Below are 23,895 nucleotides of genomic sequence, written 5' to 3'. Positions count from 1 at the left end.
CCCTGATGTCTGGAACCAGGGGCTCATCTCCCCTATCCACAAAAGTGGAGACAAATCAGACCCCAATAATTACAGGGGAATTTGCGTCAACAGTAACTTGGGAAAGATTTTCTGTAGCATTTTGAATTCAAGAATTCAAACCTTTCTTCAAGAAAAAATGTAATAAGTAAATGTCAAATTGGCTTTCTCCCTAACCATCGCACTACTGACCATATATACACCTTACACACACTAATTAATAAACACGTCCACCAAAAAAAAGAGGGCAAAATCTTTGCTTGCTTTATTGACTTTAAAAAAGCATTTGATTCGATTTGGCACGAAGGGCTATTCTACAAAATTCTACAAAGTGGGCTTGGTGGTAAGGTGTATGACTTAATAAAATGTATGTACACAGAAAACAAGTGTGCAATAAAAATCAAAAACCAAAGAACAGAATTTTTTTCACAATGTCGAGGTGTGAGACAAGGCTGCAATTTGAGTCCAAATCTTTTCAACATTTATATCAATGAATTAGCAGACATGTTGGACCAATCTCCAGCCCCAGGACTCACACTATTTGACACAGAGGTGAAATACCTGCTATATGCTGATGACTTGGTACTTCTATCACCAACCAAAGAAGGTCTTCAACAAAACATTAATATTCTGGAGCAATATTGCCATAATTGGGCCCTGGCAGTAAATTTCCAAAAAACTAAAATCATGATTTTCCAAAAAAAACCCAGATGTCAGAAACACAAATGTAAATTCACCCTGAACAACACCTTAATTGAACACACAAAAAATTACACCTACCTTGGTCTGACCATATCTGCATCGGGAAACTTTAATATGGCAGTGAAGGCACTCAAAGAAAAAGCCCGCAGAGCAATGTATGCAATAAAAATGAAATTATTCAAAATCAACATCCCAATTAGAATTTGGACTAAAATATTTGACAGTGTAATCCTACCAATAGCACTTTATGGAAGTGAGGTTTGGGGGCCACTCAATAAACTGGATTTTAAAATGTGGGACAAACATCCAATTGAAGCCCTACATGCAGAATTCTGTCGGAAAATTCTACAAGTCCAGAGAAATACACCAACTAATGCATGTAGGGCAGAATTGGGCCGTTTTCCAGTAATAATGAAAATACAGAAAAGATCATTAAAATTTTGGCTACATCTAAATTCAAGTCCAAATTCGAGTATGCAATTTAAAGCACTTCAAGCCCAAGAGCTGAGCCCAGAAACGAGCCCTCTCAGTCAGCTGGTGTTGGACCTCACCAACCAAGCTGACACCAGCACTGCTTCAAAAGAAATAATTCCAATAAGCAAAATCATGAACCAATCAAAGGAATCATATTTACAATACTGGAAAAACGAAACAAAATCCCAAAGCCGACTAAATTGCTATCTGACCCTAAACAGAGAATATGAATTGGCTGATTATCTCTACTCTGTCAGAGATACGAAGCAGAGACAGATACTTACCAAGTACAGGCTGAGTGACCACCGATTGGCAATAGAAACCGGCAGACATAAAAAGACATGGCTACCCAAAGAGGAGCGTGTATGTGGTCACTGCATGACAGGGGAGGTAGAGACAGAGATGCACTTTCTCCTTTACTGTGATAAATATTCCTCACAGAGAGATTCATTATTCACAGAAATGACTACATATATTCCAAATTTTTACAAATTGAACCCAGAGGAAAAACTAAGAATACTCATGGGCGAAGGAGCAATGGCTCCTCTTGCAGCCAAATATGTATTTTCCTGCCATGGCCTGAGGGACACTGAATAATAACATCTGCATAGTAAACAGCAACTTACTTATTATTACTATTATTACTATAATTATTAATGTTTACTGTAGACTGTTACCATTTTATTGTTATTATTTTTGTATTTAATTTTGTATTATTATTTACTACCATTTTATATTATTATTTGCTATCATTTACAATTTTGTTACAATGTATATTGTATACATTGTTGCTTTGGCAATATTGACACAATGTTTTTCATGCCAATAAAGCAGCTTGAATTTGAATTTGAATTTGACAGAGAGAGACAGAGAAACAGAGAAAGACAGAGAGAAACAGAGAGAGACAGAGAAACAGAGAGACAGAGAGAGACAGAGAGACACAGAGAGAGACAGAGAGAGACAGAGAAACAGAGAGAAACAGAGAGACAGAGAGAAACAGAGAAACAGAAAGAGACAGAGAGAGACAGAGAGAGACAGAGAAACAGAAAGAGACAGAGAGAGACAGAGAGAAACAGAAACAGAAAGAGACAGAGATAGACAGAGAGACAGAGAGAGACAGAGAAACAGAGAGAGACAGAGAAACAGAGAGAAACAGAGAGAAACAGAGAAACAGAAAGAGAGACAGAGAGAGACAGAGAGATACAGAGAAACAGAGAGAAACAGAGAGACAGAGAGACAGAGAGAAACAGAGAAACAGAAAGAGACAGAGAGAGACAGAGAGAAACAGAGAAACAGAAAGAGACAGAGAGAGACAGAGACAGAGAGAGACAGAGAAACAGAGAGACAGAAAAACAGAGAGAGACAGAGAAACAGAGAGAGACAGAGAAAGAGGGAGAGAGAGAGAGAGGGAGAGAGAGAGAAAGAGGGAGAGAGTGTGAAAGAGAAAAAAACAGAGAGAGAAGAGAGAGGGGGAGACAGAGAGAAACAGAGAGAGACAGAGAAAGAGAGAGGGGAGTGGGAGAGAGAGGGGGAGTGCGATGAAAGTGCTGAACACAAGTCCGTCCCACGCCACCTTGATCCTCCGAACGGGAGGCACTTCCTGGTTAGACAGGAAGATGGATGACCTCAACTCTATTAATAACTGAGCTCCACTTACCATGGCCTCTGTGTGTGTGTGTGTGTGTGTGTGTGTGTGTGTGTGTTTGTGTGTGTGCTCGCACCAAAACTGCTAACACTGTAACTTCCCCCTGAAGCTAGCTAAAAACAACCACCAATGTCGCCCACGCCTCCTGCCTACTGATAGATATGCTACATTATAACAGCGCAGTGTGGTTACAGTAAAACCAACCTCCTGCATGCACGTGTGGGCCTTTTCCATCCTTCCTCACAGAAACAGGGACTCATGCAAACCAAACTAAAGGTTCCTGCATGGTTCCTCTGTAGCTTTTTGTCCATTGAGATATGTTATGTCTGAATGAGTGTGTTTGACGGGAGTGGAATAAGGTCTAGGGATAAACTCAAGGCATTTTATTGTCATTTAATCCTCTGATATTCAGCAATGGGAAGATTTTTCTGCAGAGAGAGGAGAGACAGACAGAGATATATGAAGAGAGAGAGAAAGATGGAGAGAGAGAGAGAGAGAAAGCTCTGAAGATAGATAGATAGAGAGAAAGAAAGAGAGAGAGAGAGAGAGAGAGAGAGAGAGAGAGAGAGAGAGAGAGAGAGAGTGAGTGAGTGAGTGGGTGAGAGAGAGAGAGAGAGAGAGAGAAAGAGAGAGAGAATGTTCTGCAGATAGAGAGACAAAGAGAGAGCCTATCTGGATGTTGGAAGGCACCACTGAAGGAGCTGTGCTAATCCTAATGATATGTGACAGGCAGACATAAACTTGAATATGAAGTGAACCATGATTACAGACGATTAGATAACAATCACTACGTACTGCAGCCAGAGAGCTTGTGTGTCTGCCCTTGCTTTCTCTCTGTCTGTGGTGTGTGTGCATGCATGTGTGTGTGCACGCATGCATGCGTGTGTGTGTGTGTGTGTGTGTGTGTGTGTGTGTGTGAGTGTGTGAATTGCCTGTAGTCTGAATTCGCATGTGGAGTGGAGTAGGGGCTGTGGAGTATGGGGGCAGTGGAGTAGGGGGGACTGGGGAGTAGGGGGGGGGGGGTTGTGGTGTAGGGGGACTGTAGAGCAGGGGGACTGTAGAGTAGGGGGGGCTGTAGAATAGGGAGGACTGTAGAGTAGGGGGGACAGTAGAGTAGGGGGGACGGTAGAGTAGGGAGGACTGTAGAGTAGGGAGGACTGTAGAGAAGGGGGACTGTAGAGTTGGGGGGACAGTAGAGTAGGGAGGACTGTAGAGTAGGGAGGACTGTAGAGTAGGGGGGACAATAGAGTAGGGAGGACTGTAGAGTAGGGGGGGCGGTAGAGTAGGGGGGGCTGTAGAGTAGGGGGGGCGGTAGAGTAGGGGGGGCTGTAGAGTAGGGGGGGCGGTAGAGTAGGGGGGACAGTAGAGTAGGGAGGACTGTAGAGTAGGGGGGGCGGTAGAGTAGGGGGGACTGTAGAGTAGGGAGGACTGTAGAGTAGGGGGGACAGTAAAGTAGGGGGGGCTGTAGAGTAGGGGGGACAGTAGAGTAGGGAGAACTGTAGAGTAGGGGGGCAGTAGAGTAGGGCGGACTGTAGAGTAGGGAGGACTGTAGAGTAGGGAGGACTGTAGAGTAGGGAGGACTGCAGAGCAGGGGGACAGTAAAGTAGGGCGGACTGTAGAGTAGGGGGGGCAGTAGAGTAGGGGGGACAGTAGAGTAGGGAGGACTGTAGAGTAGGGAGGACTGTAGAGTAGGGAGGACTGTAGAGTAGGGGGGACAGTAGAGTAGGGAGGACTGTAGAGCAGGGGGACGGTAGAGTAGGGAGGACTGTAGAGTAGGGGGGACAGTAGAGTAGGGGGGACAGTAGAGTAGGGAGGACTGTAGAGTAGGGGGGACAGTAGAGTAGGGGGGGCTGTAGAGTAGGGGGGACAGTAGAGTAGGGGGGCTGTAGAGTAGGGAGGACTGTAGAGTAGGGGGACGGTAGAGTAGGGGGGACTGTAGAGTAGGGGGGGCTGTAGAGTAGGGAGGACTGTAGAGTAGGGAGGACTGTAGAGTAGGGAGGACTGTAGAGTAGGGGGGACTGTAGAGTAGGGGGGGCTGTAGAGTAGGGAGGACTGTAGAGTAGGGAGGACTGTAGAGTAGGGAGGACTGTAGAGTAGGGAGGACTGTAGAGTAGGGAGGACTGTAGAGTAGGGGGACAGTAGAGCAGGGAGGACTGTAGAGTAGGGAGGACTGTAGAGTAGGGGGGACTGTAGAGTAGGGAGGACTGTAGAGTAGGGGGGGCTGTAGAGTAGGGAGGACTGTAGAGTAGGGAGGACTGTAGAGTAGGGAGGACTGTAGAGTAGAGAGGGAGGACTGTAGAGTAGGGAGGACTGTAGAGTAGGGGGACAGTAGAGTAGGGAGGACTGTAGAGTAGGGAGGACTGTAGAGTAGGGAGGACTGTAGAGTAAGGGGGACAGAGAGTAGGAGGGACAGTAGAGTAGGGAGGACTGTAGAGTAGGGGGGACGGTAGAGTAGGAGAGACTGTAGAGTAGGGAGGACGGTAGAGTAGGGAGGACTGTAGAGTAGGGGGGACTGTAGAGTAGGGAGAACTGTAGAGTAGGGAGGACTGTAGAGTAGGGGGGGCAGTAGAGTAGGGAGGACTGTAGAGTAGGGGGACTGTAGAGTAGGGAGGACTGTAGGGTAGGGAGGACTGTAGAGTAGGGGGGACTGTAGAGTAGGGGGACAGTAGAGTAGGGAGGACTGTAGAGTAGGGAGGACTGTAGAGTAGGGGGACAATAGAGTAGGGAGGACTGCAGAGCAGGGGGACAGTAGAGTAGGGAGGACTGTAGAGTAGGGGGGACTGTAGAGTAGGGGGGACTGTAGAGTAGGGAGGACTGTAGAGTAGGGGGACAATAGAGTAGGGAGGACTGCAGAGCAGGGGGACAGTAGAGTAGGGAGGACTGTAGAGTAGGGAGGACTGTAGAGTAGGGGGGACTGTAGAGTAGGGAGGACTGTGGAGTAGGGGGACAATAGAGTAGGGAGGACTGCAGAGCAGGGGGACAGTAGAGTAGGGAGGACTGTAGAGTAGGGGGGACAGTAGAGTAGGGGGGCAGTAGAGTAGGGGGGACTGTAGAGTAGGGAGGACTGTAGAGTAGGGGGACAATAGAGTAGGGAGGACTGTAGAGTAGGGGGGGGGGGGTTGTGGTGTAGGGGGACTGTAGAGCAGGGGGACTGTAGAGTAGGGGGACTGTAGAGTAGGGGGGACAGTAGAGTAGGGGGGACAGTAGAGTAGGGAGGACTGTAGAGTAGGGGGGGCAGTAGAGTAGGGGGGCAGTAGAGTAGGGGGACAGTAGAGTAGGGGGCAGTAGAGTAGGGGGACAGTAGAGTAGGGGGACTGTAGAGTAGGGAGGACTTTAGAGTAGGGAGGACTATAGAGTAGGGGGGGCAGTAGAGTAGGGGGGCAGTAGAGTAGGGGGGACAGTAGAGTAGGGGGAACAGTAGAGTAGGGGGGCAGTAGAGTAGGGGGACAGTAGAGTAGGGGGAACAGTAGAGTAGGGGGGACTGTAGAGTAGGGGGACAGTAGAGTAGGGGGGCAGTAGAGTAGGGGGGCAGTAGAGTAGGGGGACAGTAGAGTAGGGGGACAGTAGAGTAGGGGGACAGTAGAGTAGGGGGGCAGTAGAGTAGGGGGACAGTAGAGTAGGGGGACAGTAGAGTAGGGGGGGCAGTAGAGTAGGGGGACAGTAGAGTAGGGGGACAGTAGAGTAGGGGGACAGTAGAGTAGGGGGGGCAGTAGAGTAGGGGGGCAGTAGAGTAGGGGGGACAGTAGAGTAGGGGGAACAGTAGAGTAGGGGGGCAGTAGAGTAGGGGGACAGTAGAGTAGGGGGAACAGTAGAGTAGGGGGACAGTAGAGTAGGGGGGACAGTAGAGTAGGGAGGACTGTAGAGTAGGGAGGACTGTAGAGTAGGGAGGACTGTAGAGTAGGGGGACAGTAGAGTAGGGAGGATTGTAGAGTAGGGGGACAGTAGAGTAGGGGGACAGTAGAGTAGGGAGGATTGCAGAGCAGGGGGACAGTAGAGTAGGGAGGACTGTAGAGTAGTGGGGACTGTAGAGTAGGGAGGACTGTAGAGTAGGGAGGACTGTAGAGTAGTGGGGACTGTAGAGTAGGGAGGACTGTAGAGTAGTGGGGACTGTAGAGTAGGGAGGACTGTAGAGTAGGGAGGACTGTAGAGTAGGGGGGACAGTAGAGTAGGGGGACAGTAGAGTAGGGGGGACAGTAGAGTAGGGGGACTGTAGAGTAGGGGGACAGTAGAGTAGGGGGACAGTAGAGTAGGGAGGACTGCAGAGTAGGGGGGACTGTAGAGTGGGGGGGGGGGGGGGGGGTTGTGGTGTAGGGGGACTGTAGAGTAGGGGGACAATAGAGTAGGGAGGACTGTAGAGTAGGGGGGGGGGGGGGTTGTGGTGTAGGGGGACTGTAGAGTAGGGGGGACAGTAGAGTAGGGAGGACTGTAGAGTAGGGGGGCAGTAGAGTAAGGGCTGTGGATAAGAGAGAGATAACAGAAAGGTCAGCTCCATCTTCACAATGCTACAGGCCATGATATACAAACTTGGCCGTCGGTTGGTGATGGTAGGTGCTTCATCACAGGCTGAATCCCAAATGGCACCCTAAGTCCCTATGTAGTGCAGTACTTTGACCAGGCCCTGTACACACACACACACAGACACACAGACACACAGACACACAGACACACACACACACACACACACACACACACACACACACACATACACACACACAGCAGGTTGACATGAGAGCCTTTCTCTTGATTAATCTCTACCACTTCAGCCCCACTAGATGTTGCTACTGAACTACACCCAGCCTCTTGTTGCAGCACAGTGATAAAATACAGACTCTGTGGATCAAACACTAGCTGCATACGGTCACTGTACCCATGAAGTCAGCAATGAACACCATAGCAAAGTCAAGTTTGGTACCCGATCAAGACCTGCACATTATTCACAGAGTAAAGTGAAATCAGAGGGGTTCTACTCAGTATGACTGTCCACTGTCTCTCATTCAATGAACCATCCTTTTCTTGATGAAATACCTACATTGTGTTGTTGTGAGATTCTCATTTCAGAGTACACGCTCTCTCTCTCTCTCCCTCCCTCCCTACACCCCTTCCTCCCTACACCCCTCTCTCTCTAAGAGCAGATGAGCCACCTAATGCAGACAGGGAAGGCAATCCACTTGTCTGTAGAGAGTCAGAGGACCACAGGACACATTCCTCTCTGAGATACATTATGAATTTGATGGGCCTGGTGGATTTCCACCTCCTCCCTGTACTGCTGCTATTGATGCCTCCCAACTTCACTTCATCATTCAGCAGCTACGGCAATAAAGCAGGAACATTTCCCTCCCATTTCCTTTATAAAGGTGGTGTTCTCTCTCTTTAGAATGTTGTCTTGTTCCCACAGCAGTCAATCCTGAACCAAAAGGGCTCAACCTGGAACCAAAAGGGTTCTTCCTAAACTTAAACTGAAAGGTCAAACAGTTTGTTTGACCTTTATATTGCTTGCTTGTGACACTCAAAGGCTAGAGAGTGACCACCATGGACCACAAAATCAAATTGTAAACATGATACAATATTATGGCTGTCTTGCTACAGTAGTTAAATAGTGTTACTAAAGGTCCCTATGAGGAATGAGGTTTGCTGCTGTTGTCCAAGGAGGGCTGATCGATACGGTAATAACAGACAGAAGCACGTGAAGCACGTGCGTAATGGCAGAAGCACGTGCGTAAGCATTCAGGAGCTAACACTGCTGAAAACCACAGAATAATATTGGGTGAATCTCAAGTGCAGGTTCCTCACCTCGGACCTTCTCCTCCAATGAGTTTTGCGAAAGAGGTGAGAGGACACAAGGAATCAAGGAAATACAATTGAAATTGACCCATGGTGCCCCCAGGCCTAGAGGACACAGGTTTGACTGACACCTTCCCATCACCTGGCTAATAGCCTTCTTTAACAGGGATTCACCCTTGAGTCCTTTACTATGGAGCCAGTGCCACCTCTGATGCTGAATCCTAATGGAGTGACCCAGGGGAGGAGGGACCAAACGCAGGCCTGATAATGATGATTGGTGTTCCATTTAAGGTGTACTCCAGATAGAACAAGTTTGTGCCTCGTGGATTTAAATGTTGTTGTTTTTTACTAGGATCCCCGTCTTCCTGGGGTCCACACAAAACATGGAACATGACATAATACAGAACATTAATACACAAGAACAGAACTACATACATAAAAGGCACACGTAGCCTACATGTCAATAACATACACACAAACTATCTGGGTCAAATAGGGGAGAGGAGTTGTGCCGTGAGGTGTTGCTTTATCTGTTTTTTAAAACCAGGTTTGCTGTTCATGTGAGCAATATGAGATGGAAGTGAGTTCCATGCAATAATGGCTCTATTTGGGAAATGGGATTTCATTAAATGTAATGTAGCGCATGATAACTTTTACTACTCCCACTGACAGGATTTTTACAAGCAGCCATTTTGCACTAATGACTTGGATATGAAATAGTGACCCTGACAGTAATGTAGTTGAAGTAGTACTGCTGTGGTAACATACAGGTCAAATCACCTTCAAACCAATGATGGACAATTCCTGTGTTTGGGCCCATACACAGCCAGCAGATTTCACAACAAGCAGAACTACAAAAACAGTGTGACATAGGCATGGCATTCTCTGTTGTGCAGCAGGGACAGGGAGTAGCTAGCTACTGTGTGTTGCACTTTTGACATGAAAATGGGGCAAACGAGGGATGTAGCCTGTGAGCTCACAGCATCATGATGAGACAACAACAGTAATGTGTTAGTGTCAGCATTGCACTGCCCACTGTTGACTGTGTGTCTGTAGAATCCATCTGTTTAAGGGGCACGGCTGATAGCTGGCGAACACTGAGCCTAGTGGAGTGAGACCTGATCTGGTGTCAAACGGAGTGCTTGGAAGGGAAGGTGTGTGTCTGTTTGGGATGCTGGATCGTAAAGCTAAAGCATATGGTGTTGTTTATCTGGACTCACAGGAAGAACCAGGTCTGAGTCACTATTACTGGACAGGATGCCATTACAATACGGCAATACAGGGACTGTGTTTTTACTGTATAATGAAAGAGACAATCTGTTAAGACCATACAGTAACAGACGTGCAGGGAAGCTAAAATGGCCTGGGACCTCATCCATCACACATCAACCTTACAATTCTGGTTAAGGGTAGAAAATGGAACTGGCAGTGTCACAAGTAAGGTAAACTATGGATGTTGCCATATAGGTCTTGGAGGAGCACAGTACATTCAGGGGATGTGTTTAGACCTTCATAGGAAATATATGTAGACCAAATAGCAATTATGAATCTGTTTATCACTGACGGACATCCCCTGTGTTGTAGCTACAGTACTGGCTGTGAGTTAAACAGGACCAATGTATCATGAGATTGAACATCATCCATACTTCTCCCTCTGTGTTGGCCAATGTACCATTAGCATAACTGACATGGTACATGGCGGTGTGTTCCTGCCCTCCTTCCCAGCCGTCACTGTTAAATGCTTGATGTACTGCATAATTATACATGACACCATATTCAATTACATCATTTCGTCTCACATTCTCAAACCAGAAGCAGGTCGTTTCTGAGGATAACTGGGAATTTATCATTTCCAAGGTGTGGAAAGTTATTAATAGAAAAGTCTGCCAGGTCCCAAGATCTTTGCAAACCCTTATGAACCGTTTTAGATGCGTGCGAGGTTTGGACCTGTTTGTGCAATGGCTGAAGTCTGTAAATAAAGCCACAGCGTCTTACCCTTCCCTATTGAGGTTCGGACCTATTGGTGTAATCAATAGCTACCTACTGTACAGTCAGAACGCGTCAGTGCCTTTCAATGGATGAATACAGTTGTATTGTCTCACCCTTCCCTGTTGTCGTCCTCATCCAGGTTAGAGAGGAGCTGTGATCCGGCCAGGGAGAGGTCCAGGTGGGCCAGAGGAAGGTCCCTGTAGCCGAAGCTGACCAGCTGGACAGGAGCCATGCAGGAAGGGTCCATCTCCTGCACACCATGCTCCTCCACTGGGTCTGGCTGGGAGATGATCTCCAGGTCTGATAGGCCTCCAGCCTGCTGCTCCACCACGTCACTAAACACACAGGGAGAGAAGACGACTGTGTTAGCCCACTGAGCTCAAGCCTCTTCACCTTCTAACTCCACTGGCTCTGGCTTCACCCTTTACCTCCAGGTCCTACAACCCAACCGCCTGCTCAACCATTTACCTCCAGAACCTACAACCCAACCGCCTGCTCAACCATTTACCTCCAGGTCTACAACCCAACCGCCTGCTCAACCATTTACCTCCAGGTCCTACAACCCAACCGCCTGCTCAACCATATACCTCCAGGTCCTACAACCCAACCGCCTGCTCAACCATTTACCTCCAGGTCCTACAACCCAACTGCCTGCTCAACCATATACCTCCAGGTCCTACAACCCAACCGCCTGCTCAACCATTTACCTCCAGGTCCTACAACCCAACCGCCTGCTCAACCATTTAACTCCAGGTCCTACAACCCAACCGCCTGCTCAACCATTTACCTCCAGAACCTACAACCCAACCGCCTGCTCAACCATTTACCTCCAGGTCCTACAACCCAACCGCCTGCTCAACCATTTACCTCCAGAACCTACAACCCAACCGCCTGCTCAACCATTTACCTCCAGAACCTACAACCCAACTGCCTGCTCAACCATTTACCTCCAGAACCTACAACCCAACCGCCTGCTCAACCATTTACCTCCAGAACCTACAACCCAACCGCCTGCTCAACCATATACCTCCAGGTCCTACAACCCAACCGCCTGCTCAACCATTTACCTCCAGAACCTACAACCCAACCGCCTGCTCAACCATTTACCTCCAGAACCTACAACCCAACCGCCTGCTCAACCATATACCTCCAGGTCCTACAACCCAACCGCCTGCTCAACCATTTACCTCCAGGTCTACAACCCAACTGCCTGCTCAACCATTTAGATCCAGGTCCTACAACCCAACCGCCTGCTCAACCATTTACCTCCAGGTCCTACAACCCAACAGCCTGCTCAACCATTTACCTCCAGAACCTACAACCCAACCGCCTGCTCAACCATTTACCTCCAGAACCTACAACCCAACAGCCTGCTCAACCATTTACCTCCAGAACCTACAACCCAACAGCCTGCTCAACCATTTACCTCCAGGTCCTACAACCCAACCGCCTGCTCAACCATTTACCTCCAGAACCTACAACCCAACCGCCTGCTCAACCATTTACCTCCAGGTCCTACAACCCAACCGCCTGCTCAACCATATACCTCCAGAACCTACAACCCAACCGCCTGCTCAACCATATACCTCCAGGTCCTACAACCCAACCGCCTGCTCAACCATATACCTCCAGGTCCTACAACCCAACCGCCTGCTCAACCATATCCCTAAACACAATGTTGTGGGTTGCTGGAGATCCAGATCCTATATCAAAGTCTGAGAATCAAAACTATGAGATGATGGTGTTCATGTGTTACTTTGAAACAAACAAAACAGGGAAATAAAGTCAATTGAAGTGCTGTAGAAAAACACTACCTTGGCGATTGGGGATAAACAGCACACCTTGCATCAATGATATCTGATTGAAACACACACAGTGACCTGAGTAGTGGTAGAGACTGAGCCTCTTCCGTAGGGAGGTAGCAGAGCACCATGACAAAGGGAACAAACTGAGCATATCCAGTGATTTGACATGGATTATTGTCTGATATGCATGTCTTCCTCCGTTGGGGTGGAACAAAAGTTGAAATGATACAAACAGAAAGTTATTGAAAAAGCTCTGTCCTGTCGCACAATAGAACAAATATCAACATTATTCTGTCTCACTCCTGCCAAGTGTTAGCATTTCATCAAACAAGCAGACTGAACTTATAGACATTAAATCGGTACCTACACTCTTAGAAAAAAAGGAATCTAGAATCTAAAAGGGTTATTTGGCTGTCCCCATAGGAGAACCCTTGAAGAACCCTTTTTGGTTCCAGGTATAACCCTTTTGAATTCTATGTAGAATCCTTTCCACAGAGGGTTCTACATGGAACCCAAACGAGTTCTACCTGGAAACAAAAGGGTTTCTCCTATGGGGACAGCTGAAGAACCATTTTGGAACTCTTTTTTCTAAGAGTGTAGGTCAACTGATTTTGCAAACACACACTGAGGGAGCACAAAGCACAACACCTGACACTGTTGTTTCATTCTCCTCTGTAGTATAGTTAAACACCTCTATACAGCTGTGTCAGCACCTCCAGAGTATGTATACTGTAATGCATCAGAAGTTTCTATTGTGGGCCAGGCCTCTAGCAGCATCACACAGCCCATCACTCAGCCCATCACACAGCCCATCACTCAGCCCATCACACAGCCCATCACACAGCCCATCACACAGCCCATCACTCAGCCCATCACACAGCCCATCACACAGCCCATCACTCAGCCCATCACACAGCCCATCACACAGCCCATCACTCAGCCCATCACACAGCCCATCACACAGCCCATCACTCAGCCCATCACACAGCCCATCACACAGCCCATCACTCAGCCCATCACACAGCCCATCACTCAGCCCATCACTCAGCCCATCACACAGCCCATCACTCAGCCCATCACTCAGCCCATCACACAGCCCATCACTCAGCCCATCACTCAGCCCATCACTCAGCCCATCACACAGCCCATCACTCAGCCCATCACTCAGCCCATCACTCAGCCCATCACTCAGCCCATCACTCAGCCCATCACACAGCCCATCACACAGCCCATCACTCAGCCCATCACTCAGCCCATCACACAGCCCATCACTCAGCCCATCACACAGCCCATCACTCAGCCCATCACACAGCCCATCACTCAGCCCATCACACAGCCCATCACTCAGCCCATCACTCAGCCCATCACACAGCCCATCACTCAGCCCATCACACAGCCCATCACACAGCCCATCACTCAGCCCATCACACAGCCCATCACACAGCCCATCACTCAGCCCATCACACAGCCCATCACACAGCCCATCCACAAGCCTCAGTTGTGCCCTGTGGTGCATATTTTTAGACCAGACCAGATGTGGATGTATCATGTCTGCTGTGACGTTGCTCTCCTCTACACTCACAAGCCTCCCATTGTCAGATGAGTGGATCGGAGCTCTTACAAATGTGAAGTTAGGAACAAGAGAAGAGGAGGAGGAAGAGAAGTGGGAGAAGAGGAGGAGGAGAAGAGGGAGGTTCTAAGCAGTCTCCCACTGATTCACAGTCAGTGATTGTCCTCGCTCTCAATTCAATAGGCTTTATTGGCATGGGAAACGTGTTAACATTGCCAAAGCAAGTGAGGTAGATAATCTCTCTCTCTCTCTCTCTCTCTCTCTCTCTCTCTCTCTCTCTCTCTCTCTCTCTCTCTCTCTCTCTCTCTCTCTCTCTCTCTCTCTCTCTCTCTCTCTCTCTCTCTCTCTCTCTCTCTCTCTCTCTCTCTCTCTCTCTCTCTCTCTCTCTCTCTCTCTCTCTCTCTCTCTCTCTCTCTCTCTCTCTCTCTCTCTCTCTCTCTCTCTCTCTCTCTCTCTCTCTCTCTCTCTCTCTCTCTCTGTGTGTACTGTGAGGCGCTGTGGGGCACTCTACTGTGCTGTACTGTGAGACGCTGTGAGGCACTCTACTGTGCTGTACTGTGAGGCGCTGTGAGGCACTCTACTGTGCTGTACTGTGAGGCGCTCCACTGGGCTGTGCCTTTAGGTTGTGTAATTATGAGACTTCATAGGGATGTGGGGTCTGGGTTTAGAAGGTCAGCCAGTGCTCCAGTTGTACTCTAGCCCAGTCATCCTCCTCATCCTCCCCGTCCTCCTCCTCCTCATCGCATCCTCCTCCTCCTCTACCTGCTCCTCCTCATCTCATCCTCCCCTCCTGCACCTCCTCATCTCATCCTCCCCCACCTCCTCCCCCTGCTCCTCCTTCCCCTCCACCTGCTCCTCCACCTCATCCGCCTTCACCTCCTCCCCCACCTTCTACTCCTCCTCCTCCTCCACCTCCTCCCCCACCTTCTACTCCTCCTCCACCTCCTCCACCTTCTACTCCTCCTCCTCCACCTCCTCCCCCACCTTCTACTCCTCCTCCACCTCCTCCACCACCTTCTACTCCTCCTCCTCCACCTCCTCCCCCACCTTCTCCTCCATCTCCACCTCCCCCTCCACCTCCACCTTCACTTCCAACTCCTCAAGGCTAAGTAAAACAATATCGACCTCCTACATAATGAAAGAAAACCATCTTGTAGTTCCATTATAAGTATTAAGAGATAAGTCAACAGTAATGGTCTGTTGATAGGATCAGGGTTGACCTGTGCAGTTGGAGGGCAGTACCCCATCACCATCACTAGGACCAGGGAGTGCAGTAAAGTGCTTGTGTTGTGGGGAGTCAGTGGCCTCGGAGGCACCCAGGACCAATCTAATCTCTACAGTGACTCACTAACCTTCACAAGGACGACGGACACGACGGACTGGGAGCAGACCACACCTGGAGTGGTTCCTACTGTAGGTCCACGAAGAAACACACACACACACACTGAATACACACACACACACACACACACACACACACTGAATACACACACACGCACACATAGACACACATGCACACACACACACACACACAGACGCACATACACAAATTAAACCCACATAGGCTGCACCCACGCATACCGTGCATGCTAGCATATCCAGGTGTGTTCTTCTGACACACAATCACATAAGAAATAGTTAAAGAGGTTAACAAGGATTTCTAAGGAAATTCTCACGATAAGCCTGACGGATAACAGTGTCTGTCTTGTGAAACAGAGAGGTTACATGGTACACATAATCAGTGGAGAAAGCTCTCTCTCTCTTACGAGCTTGGCACGCATCATCCCGAGCTGAACCCCCATCTGAAATGTTAATGTGGTCTATGTTTGAAGGCCAGCATTATGACTAATTCCTACTTAATATGCTCCCCTCCAACACTGGTTTTCTTTTTCCAAGTACACAGAGACCTCTGGGAAGAAATACTAGTCAGGAAGTGACTCTTTTACCTCAGAGTGAGGAGTAAATCAGAGTATATCACCTTTATTCACCAATTACATTTACATATACCTGGAATGGTGCTGGCAGCAGCAGAGAAAATATACAGCATCTCGTCTTGGATCAAAACACTACTTGAACACAGTAGGCCTAAATGATAGTGACCCTGAGTGTTTCCCAGTGTGGGTTTGTGTACATGAGACAATGACCTTATAAAATGGGGAAAAAATTAAATAAATACTACTATTCGACTATAAGTGAGACCAAATAAGCTCAAGGAACTATAGATGCCACAGTCAAGATGAGCCTAAAGACGTAAGCCTCCACTTCAGTCTCCTTGGTCCTCTCGCCCTACACTACACGTCTCCATTAGACCAGACCTGTCCTGGCCTCTCACCATCCCTACTGATCAACACAGCCATCTGATCAGTCATGGCAGACACAAGCTGTTCAGAGCCCCACACCTCATCATCTCATCCCAGCACAACTGCATGTAAAGAAGGGACCCAGTGCTGTGGCTAGCTGCCAATGGAAGTATGTGGACAGTAGTGGCTCAAGACTCCTGTTGTCTTGTGTGGCTCAGTTGGTAAGAGATTGTGAGTTAAATTCCCGCAGGGATCACATATGTGTACTACAAAGTCACACAGCAGAAAAGCTCAGAAGCATACTTTATATACAGTACATACATACAATACATAGAACTCACTCTAAGACAATGGAAAAAGCCATGGCACTCTGCAGAGGTTATGTGTATTAGTGGGAAAGACAAGCAGAGTCTCCCTTGGGGCATTGGGACACATACACACAGCCTGCCCCTTCAGCCAAATGATAGAATTAGAAGTGTTATGGGCCAGGTCGAAAAGGTCATTATTCATATTGCATAATTGGCTTAAGGCAGTCCACTGACCATACAGAAGGTCACGCAACTGGGAGCAACCACAAAGAAGATCATCGCACCACTTGCAATGTACTGTTTGTGTAAGTTGGAAAGACACATCAGTGTTTCATACAGTGGAGGCTGCTGAGGGGAGGACGGCTCATAATTATAGATGGAACGGAGCAAATGGAATGGAAACCATGTGTTTGATGTATTTGATACCATTCCACTGACTCTGCTCCAACCCTCCCCAATTAACGTGCCACCAACCTTCCATAGTTTCATAATCCAGAAAAGCAACACCAATCCATATTCTAGTGTACTTGGGTTGGTTGGACTAGGCTACAGTATGTGATCAACACACCTTAAAGTACTCAGGTTGTGGAAAGCCCTGCAGAGCTAAACCCACCCAACCTGGCCAAGTAAAAAGCAGCAGCTGTCTGATTGTAACCACCAGCTGCTGCAGAGAACATTGTAGAAGCTAGCCATCAGTATGAGTTAGTGTTCAAGGCTCCACCATATCTAACAGTGTGTTCCATGTGTACAGCATCTCTAGACACTTGATGCACATCTCACTCCACTCCATTCAACCCATGTACATGCACACTCCACTCCATACAACCCATGTACATGCTCACTCCACTCCATACAACCCATGCACATGCTCACTCCACTCCATCCAACCTATGCACATGCTCACTCCACTCCATACAACCCATGCACATGCTCACTCCACTCCATCCAACCCATGCACAGTACCAGTCAAAGGTTTGGACACATCTACTCATTCCAGGGTTTTTCTTTCTTTTTTACTATTTTCTACAAAATAGAATAACAGTGAAGACATCAAAACTATGAAACAACACATATGGAATCATGTAGTAACCAAAAAAAGTTCTAAACAAAGATATCTCAGATTCTTCAAAGTAGCCACCCTTTGCATTGATGACAACTTTGCACACTCTTTGCATTCTCTCAACCAGCTTCATGAGGTTAGTCACTTGGAATGCATTTCAATTAACAGGTGTGCATTGTTAAAAGTTAATTTGTGGAATTTCTTTCCTTCTTAATGCGTTTGAGCCAATCAGTTTTGTTGTGACAAGATAAGGGTGGTACACAGATGATAGCCTTATTTGGTAAAATACCAAGAACAGCTCAAGTAAGCAAAGAGAAACGACAGTCCATCATTACTTTAAGACATTAAGGTCAGTTAATCCAAAAAATGTCAAGAACTTTTAAAGTTTTTTAAGTGCAGTTGCAAAAACCATCAAGCTCTATGATGAAACTGTCTCTCATGAGGACCGCCACAGGAAAGGAAGACCCAGAGTTACCTCTGCTGCAGAGGATAAGTTCATTAGAGTTACCTCTACTGCAGAGGATAAGTTCATCCTCAGAAATTGCAGTCCAAATAAATGGTTCAAAGAGTTCAAGAAACAGACACATCTCAACATCAACTGTTCAGAGGAGACTGCTTGAATCAGGCCTTCATTTTATTTTACTTTATTTAACTAGGCAAGTCAGTTAAGAACAAATTGTTATTTTCAATGACAACCTAGGAAGAACTGCTTTGTTCAGGGGCAGAACGACAGCTTTTTACCTTGTCAGCAACCTTTCGTTTACTTGTCCAACGCTCAAACCACTAGGCTTCCTGCCGCCCCATGATTGAATTTCATGATCGAATTCATGATCGAATTTCTGCAAAGAAACCACTACTAAAGGACACCAATAAGATGAAGAGACTTTCTTGGGCCAAAAAACACGAGCAATAGACATTAGACTGGTGGAAATCTGTCCTTTGGTCTGATGAGTCCAAATTTGAGATTTTTGGTTCCAAACGCTTTGTGTCTTTGTGAGACGCAGAGTAGGTGAACGGATGATCTCCGCATGTGTAGTTCCCACCGTGAAGCATGGAGGAGGAGGTGTGATGGTGTAGGGGTGCTTTGCTGGTGACACTGTCTGTGATTTATTTAGAATTCAAGGCACACTTAACCAGCATGGCTGCCACATCATTCTGCAGCGATATGCGGGTTTGCGCTTATCATTTGTTTTCAACAGGACAATGACCCAACACACCTCCTGGCCATTCAACCCATCCACAAAGACACATGAATCTGCTTCCTAAACCTTCCTTCACCTCTTCCTCTTAGGCTTTGTCTTGATGCCTTTCCTAATATTACAGTATGTGTTAGCCTATGTGTACACTCGCCTTGACTTTATGCAGGAAATCTCCATAATGATAAATGAGTCTGGTTTCAGGAAGGTTTAGGCATGGCATGTTTCAGACAGGCACAGTGTGACCAGTCTCATCTGACCTTTACAGATACCAGGACTGGGAGACACACTGATGATGAGAGACCCTCCTGGAGAGCTGCTGTGCTGTACTGTCAGCAGAGGAAAGGTCTTGGCTCTTTACAGTCGGACTGAACTGCAGTGTGTTTGAGGTTACCTGAGGCTCAAAGCTAAGGAGTCTGCATAGAAAAGTGATCAGTGAAATGGGAATGAGCTGTATTATGATATAGACTTGATTTGTAATATGTTAAACGATATAACTTCCAGAAAGGATTTTCTAGGCAGAAAATCATCAGGAATGAAATAAAGTACCGTTTCAATCCAGACATTTGCTAAGATGCGAATCACCTACAGCATGAAATAGCACCCTCTTCACAACAACAACAAAAACAATTTGTTTCCGGCTACTAAACCTAGAAGCATGTAACGGAGATTTCCTAACAGATTCCTTGTTATCTTCTGTAATAGATGAGGTCTAATAGATCAGCTGGCCCAAGCATCCATCCATCCCTGTGTTACTGTTCTGCTTGGAAAAGACTCACAGGAATATGACCCTGCTCAGACAGACACCATGTGCTTGTCAACCTCAGCATGCTGAACAACAGAGGCAGAGCCCTCCAACCTCCCCACCCTCCTGTTGGCATTGAATAAACAACAGGGTAAACAGCGACGGAGAGAAAGATGAATGGTGCTGTTCTGCAACGACAACCCTTCAGAATCTTAAACAACTGGGCCCAAAGATAGGCTACAGCCCTACGCCGCTGACTGAGCAGGACAGAGTGACAGAATAGAATCGGACCGACAGGGCATAGAATAAATCCACTCCCCTGACTGGCTGTCACGCTGACGGACAGAGAACAGTGAAGGAAGGCTTTTCATTTACCATTCATTTATTACAGGTTTGGATAATGAGCATGGCTAGTTACATACAGCCTGCTGAAGACTAATAATTAAGTCAAGTGAGACCAAATAAGCTCAAGGAACTATAGATGCCACAGTCAAGATCAGCCTAAAGACGTAAGCCTCCACTTCAGTCTCCTTGGTCCTCTCGCCCTACACTACACGTCTCCATTAGACCAGACCTGTCCTGGCCTCTCACCATCCCTACTGATCACGCAACTGGGAGTAACCACTAAGAAGATCATCACTGCATAAGCAATTGTTCATAAGTCAGGTATGTTTCTGCAAGGAAATGTTGAACTATCTTGTTTCTATCTCCTTATCGCTCTCTCTCTATCTCACGCCAACACATTCTCTCACACACACACTCATCAATAAATCAACCAATCAAAAGACTTGAGGATAGCAAGAAAAAATGGTAAGGTAAGAGGAATTTGTGAAAGAGCGGCTAGACTGCAGAATTCCAAATGAGCTGACCAATGAGGTGCCCCTCTGCAATATCATTGAGCTCTGCCTCTGTCTGTAACAGGGCCATTGTCGTTTCCCCTCTCTCTCTCTCCCTCTCTCTTTTTCCCTCTCGCTCAGCCTCTCTGTCTCTGTCTCCCTCTTTGTCTCCTTTTCTGTCTCTCTCTCCCTCTCACTATCTCTCTCTCACTTTCTCTATGTGTGTGTCTGTGTGTGTGTGCGCGTGTGTGTCCGTGTGTTTGCATGCATGCCTGTGTGTACAATACCATATTTATTATTCAGGAAGAGAGGTGAGAGGAGGTCAGAGAAGTCTGGTAAAGAGGGAAATGTCTTACTGAGCACAGATCGTGTTCTGGGAGGAGACATCTTACTGAGCACAGATCGTGTTCTGGGGGGGGAGACATCTTACTGAGCACAGGTCATGTTCTGGGGGGGAGACATCTTACTGAGCACAGGTCATGTTCTGGGGGAGAGAGATCTTACTGAGCACAGGTCATGTTCTGGGGGGGAGACATCTTACTGAGCACAGGTCATGTTCTGGGGGAAGAGAGATCTTACTGAGCATAAGTGATGTTCTGGGGGAAGAGAGATCATACTGAGCACAGGCCATGTTCTGGGGGAAGAGAGATCTTACTGAGCACAGGTCATGTTCTGGGGGGAGAGAGATCTTACTGAGCACAGGTCATGTTCTGGGGGGAGAGAGATCTTACTGAGCACAGGTCATGTTCTGGGGGGGGGGGACAGAGAGGAGATACACACACTGGGTGGTGGAATGTACTATACTTACTGAGGGTTAGCCATGTTGGTGGATGGTGATGGAGAGAGGAAGAGGAGGAGGCTATGATCTTCACTCAGTTCTCAGTCAGGCTATCTCTCTTAGCTTCTGAGATCACCACACCAGATATACTCTGCTGGACTCATGTTGAACCTGGGGATTGAATTAAATATCAATTACACCTGACATGTACTACAACCATATTACATCCGTATTACACTAAGATGTTCATGAGTTCAGTAAAACATTGTATAATGGCACCAGAAACAGTATGGGGATACTAAGACAATGAAGAACTATAATTGTAGCTTGAAGAGTAACCTACAACAGCAATTCTTCAAAGTAAAAGATGATTCATTCTATGTCTATAGTAAGAGCACATTACCTGCATGTCTGCTGGATAATACTCCTAAAGAGCTGCTCTCACCATAGAATGAGTCCATTGTTGAGTTAATGCTGGGAAAATCCATTACGCTTGACACAGGACATGCATGAGTGAAAACCTACCCAGGTGCTTGGTCTTTATTTAGATATGATTGATGACAGACAGTGACACATTATTATGGCAATCCCCTGAGAGTATGGTAGGCTATGTATGAGTCATTCAATAACACTTTAAACGCAAGACATACACTACAGTACCAATACTTTAAATGGAGAAGATGTGAGAGACATTACAGGTCAAATCTTTCTGTGTTGCCCATAAATAACATTTCAGATGGTGCTGTTGAGAAGGTATATTGAGAGACTTCTACTAAAGTGGAGGTTGTTAGCACATCCCAACTTACTGTATAAAGGGTTATGTTAAGCAAATTCTCTTGAATAGCATTTTTTCGACCATGGTGTTTGAATGGTGAGAGTTCATAGACTGTGCTTTGCCTGATCAGCACAACATATCAAGTAGAGGTCTGTCCACTGGTCTCTGCATGACCTTAATAAACTACAGGAGCCTATCAGTTCAGATCCATCTCGCCTCTAATCTACTTACTATATAGTGCACTACATTTAAGTGAGCCTATGTAGGCCATTTGGAACATGCGCTGGGTCTCACACAGTTCATTGAATAGTAAAGTAGGCTAACGGCCCCCTTACTTCATAACCGAGGTTTCTTCACACGTACTTCATTTTACAAGGCTTTTCTGTAGTATTGCATAAAATTCAAAGCACAACTCAGCCCCATATCCACGTCAAAACCAAACTGACAAGTAGCTTGACATGCAAATGTTTGCCTCCCTGTTCGGGAACTAATAATAATGTAACCCTACTGGAAATTGTAATTGAAACGGACTAAACCAAGCATTAATACACGTTAGGACTAAACTTAGTCGCTGTAGTACCTGAATATAGAAGCAGAGACTCGAGAGACTATAGTAGCCTAGTGCGTGAAGCGGGGGTGGTCCCCGTTGTAGGCTACACCGAGGGAGTGTCCCGGCAATGTACAACTAATCTATTATTCAGTTGAACCAAAGAAGAACCTTCCTACCTGTCTTGATTTACATTGTTGACAGTCTAATCGAGCCTCCCGTTGGCCGCGTGCTCGTGATAATGTCTCCCTCTGTGATGATCAGCACGAGTGAGGCTCGTGCTCCAAGCTCGTGGCGATGTGTAGGCTGCTGCCTTCCTTAGCACTTTTACATTGGACAAGCACCCCTGCCGCTGCTGCTTAGAATCCTTTGTAAAACGAAAAGACTGGAGCCGAAATGCAAGCACCATCGTCGTTCAGCAAGATTATATTAAGTGTCCCTGATTGACCACCAAATAACCAGCATAATTGGAGAGTGGAGAAAGAAAGGTCAGAGCGTTGTGTGTGTTGTTGGCTACACCGCTCCAAAATTGCTAGTGAGGGTTGAGGGCTTCCCCCGCGATCGCGGAAGGGACTCCTTGCTGCCGAATATAGACCTCTTCCACAAGGAGCTGTCTCGGTGCTGAAAACGTGATTAACCTCCGGCTTCTCTAGTGCCGCGCTGCTCTCTCCCTTTCAAAACCGAGAATAGTAGCATAATCCCTGCGAAACAACGTCAAAAACATTGCCGTTTATTTTCATGCCGAATAGTGTCAGTATCGAAGCTATAACATTGTCATTGCTTGCTTCGGTCACGACTCACATGTTTGCTCTCTGTGGATTCTAGTTCCAAATCCTGATAACCGAATGAAAACTGAGGTACAGTCACCTCACTTGATTTGTAGGCCTATAGCTTTATGCCCGAGCTGCCTTTCTCCATGTCCATAGGCTTTACGTTTTTATCGTTTCGGAAATTCAAGATACTATGGGAATATAAATGATCTTTCTACCAATTGGCTTAACAATTTGTCATTCACCAGGAATAGCCAGTCGATGGTTAGAGCGCACATCAATCAATCTCAGCGTCTTCGCAGCCTTATATCAAACACGCCTGCTTGTCAAGGTTAGGCTTTCGGAAATGGTCGATATGAAATAATTGTAGTCTGTGATAGAGCAATTCTGAACAATTAGGCCTGTTATATAAGAAAACATATATGTAAATGGCAGGTTTTGCTATTCTGTTATTCTTTAATTGTTAAGGTCATTGGTTGTAGAATATGATATTGGAAGATGTTCTGAAAATAATTAGATGCACATTTTTTTCTCCATTATGATAAATCAGGAAACCTAAACCTGAAGTCCACGTTGTGACTCTTGTGCAGGAGTTA

General features: G+C 46.8%; 1 protein-coding gene across 1 annotated transcript in view; it reads right to left on the bottom strand.

The window, feature by feature from the left end:
- Positions 1–23,480, bottom strand: part of LOC110526970 (transmembrane protein 266-like) — an 88,501-nt gene extending 65,021 nt beyond the window's left edge. Inside the window, exons 1-3 of the mRNA XM_036981010.1 lie at positions 22,709–23,480; positions 21,238–21,378; positions 10,723–10,944 (exon numbers count right to left, since the gene is read on the bottom strand). Of these exons, the coding sequence (XP_036836905.1) occupies positions 10,723–10,944; positions 21,238–21,251 (236 nt within the window). The 5' untranslated portion in view covers positions 21,252–21,378; positions 22,709–23,480. The remainder of the gene's footprint in view (positions 1–10,722; positions 10,945–21,237; positions 21,379–22,708) is intronic.
- Between the last annotated feature and the right edge of the window lie 415 nt (positions 23,481–23,895).

The sequence above is a fragment of the Oncorhynchus mykiss genome, chromosome 6 (genome assembly GCF_013265735.2).
Source record: "Oncorhynchus mykiss isolate Arlee chromosome 6, USDA_OmykA_1.1, whole genome shotgun sequence".
Taxonomy (NCBI): Eukaryota; Metazoa; Chordata; class Actinopteri; order Salmoniformes; family Salmonidae; genus Oncorhynchus; species Oncorhynchus mykiss.
This window is presented reverse-complemented; position numbering and strand designations above follow the sequence as displayed.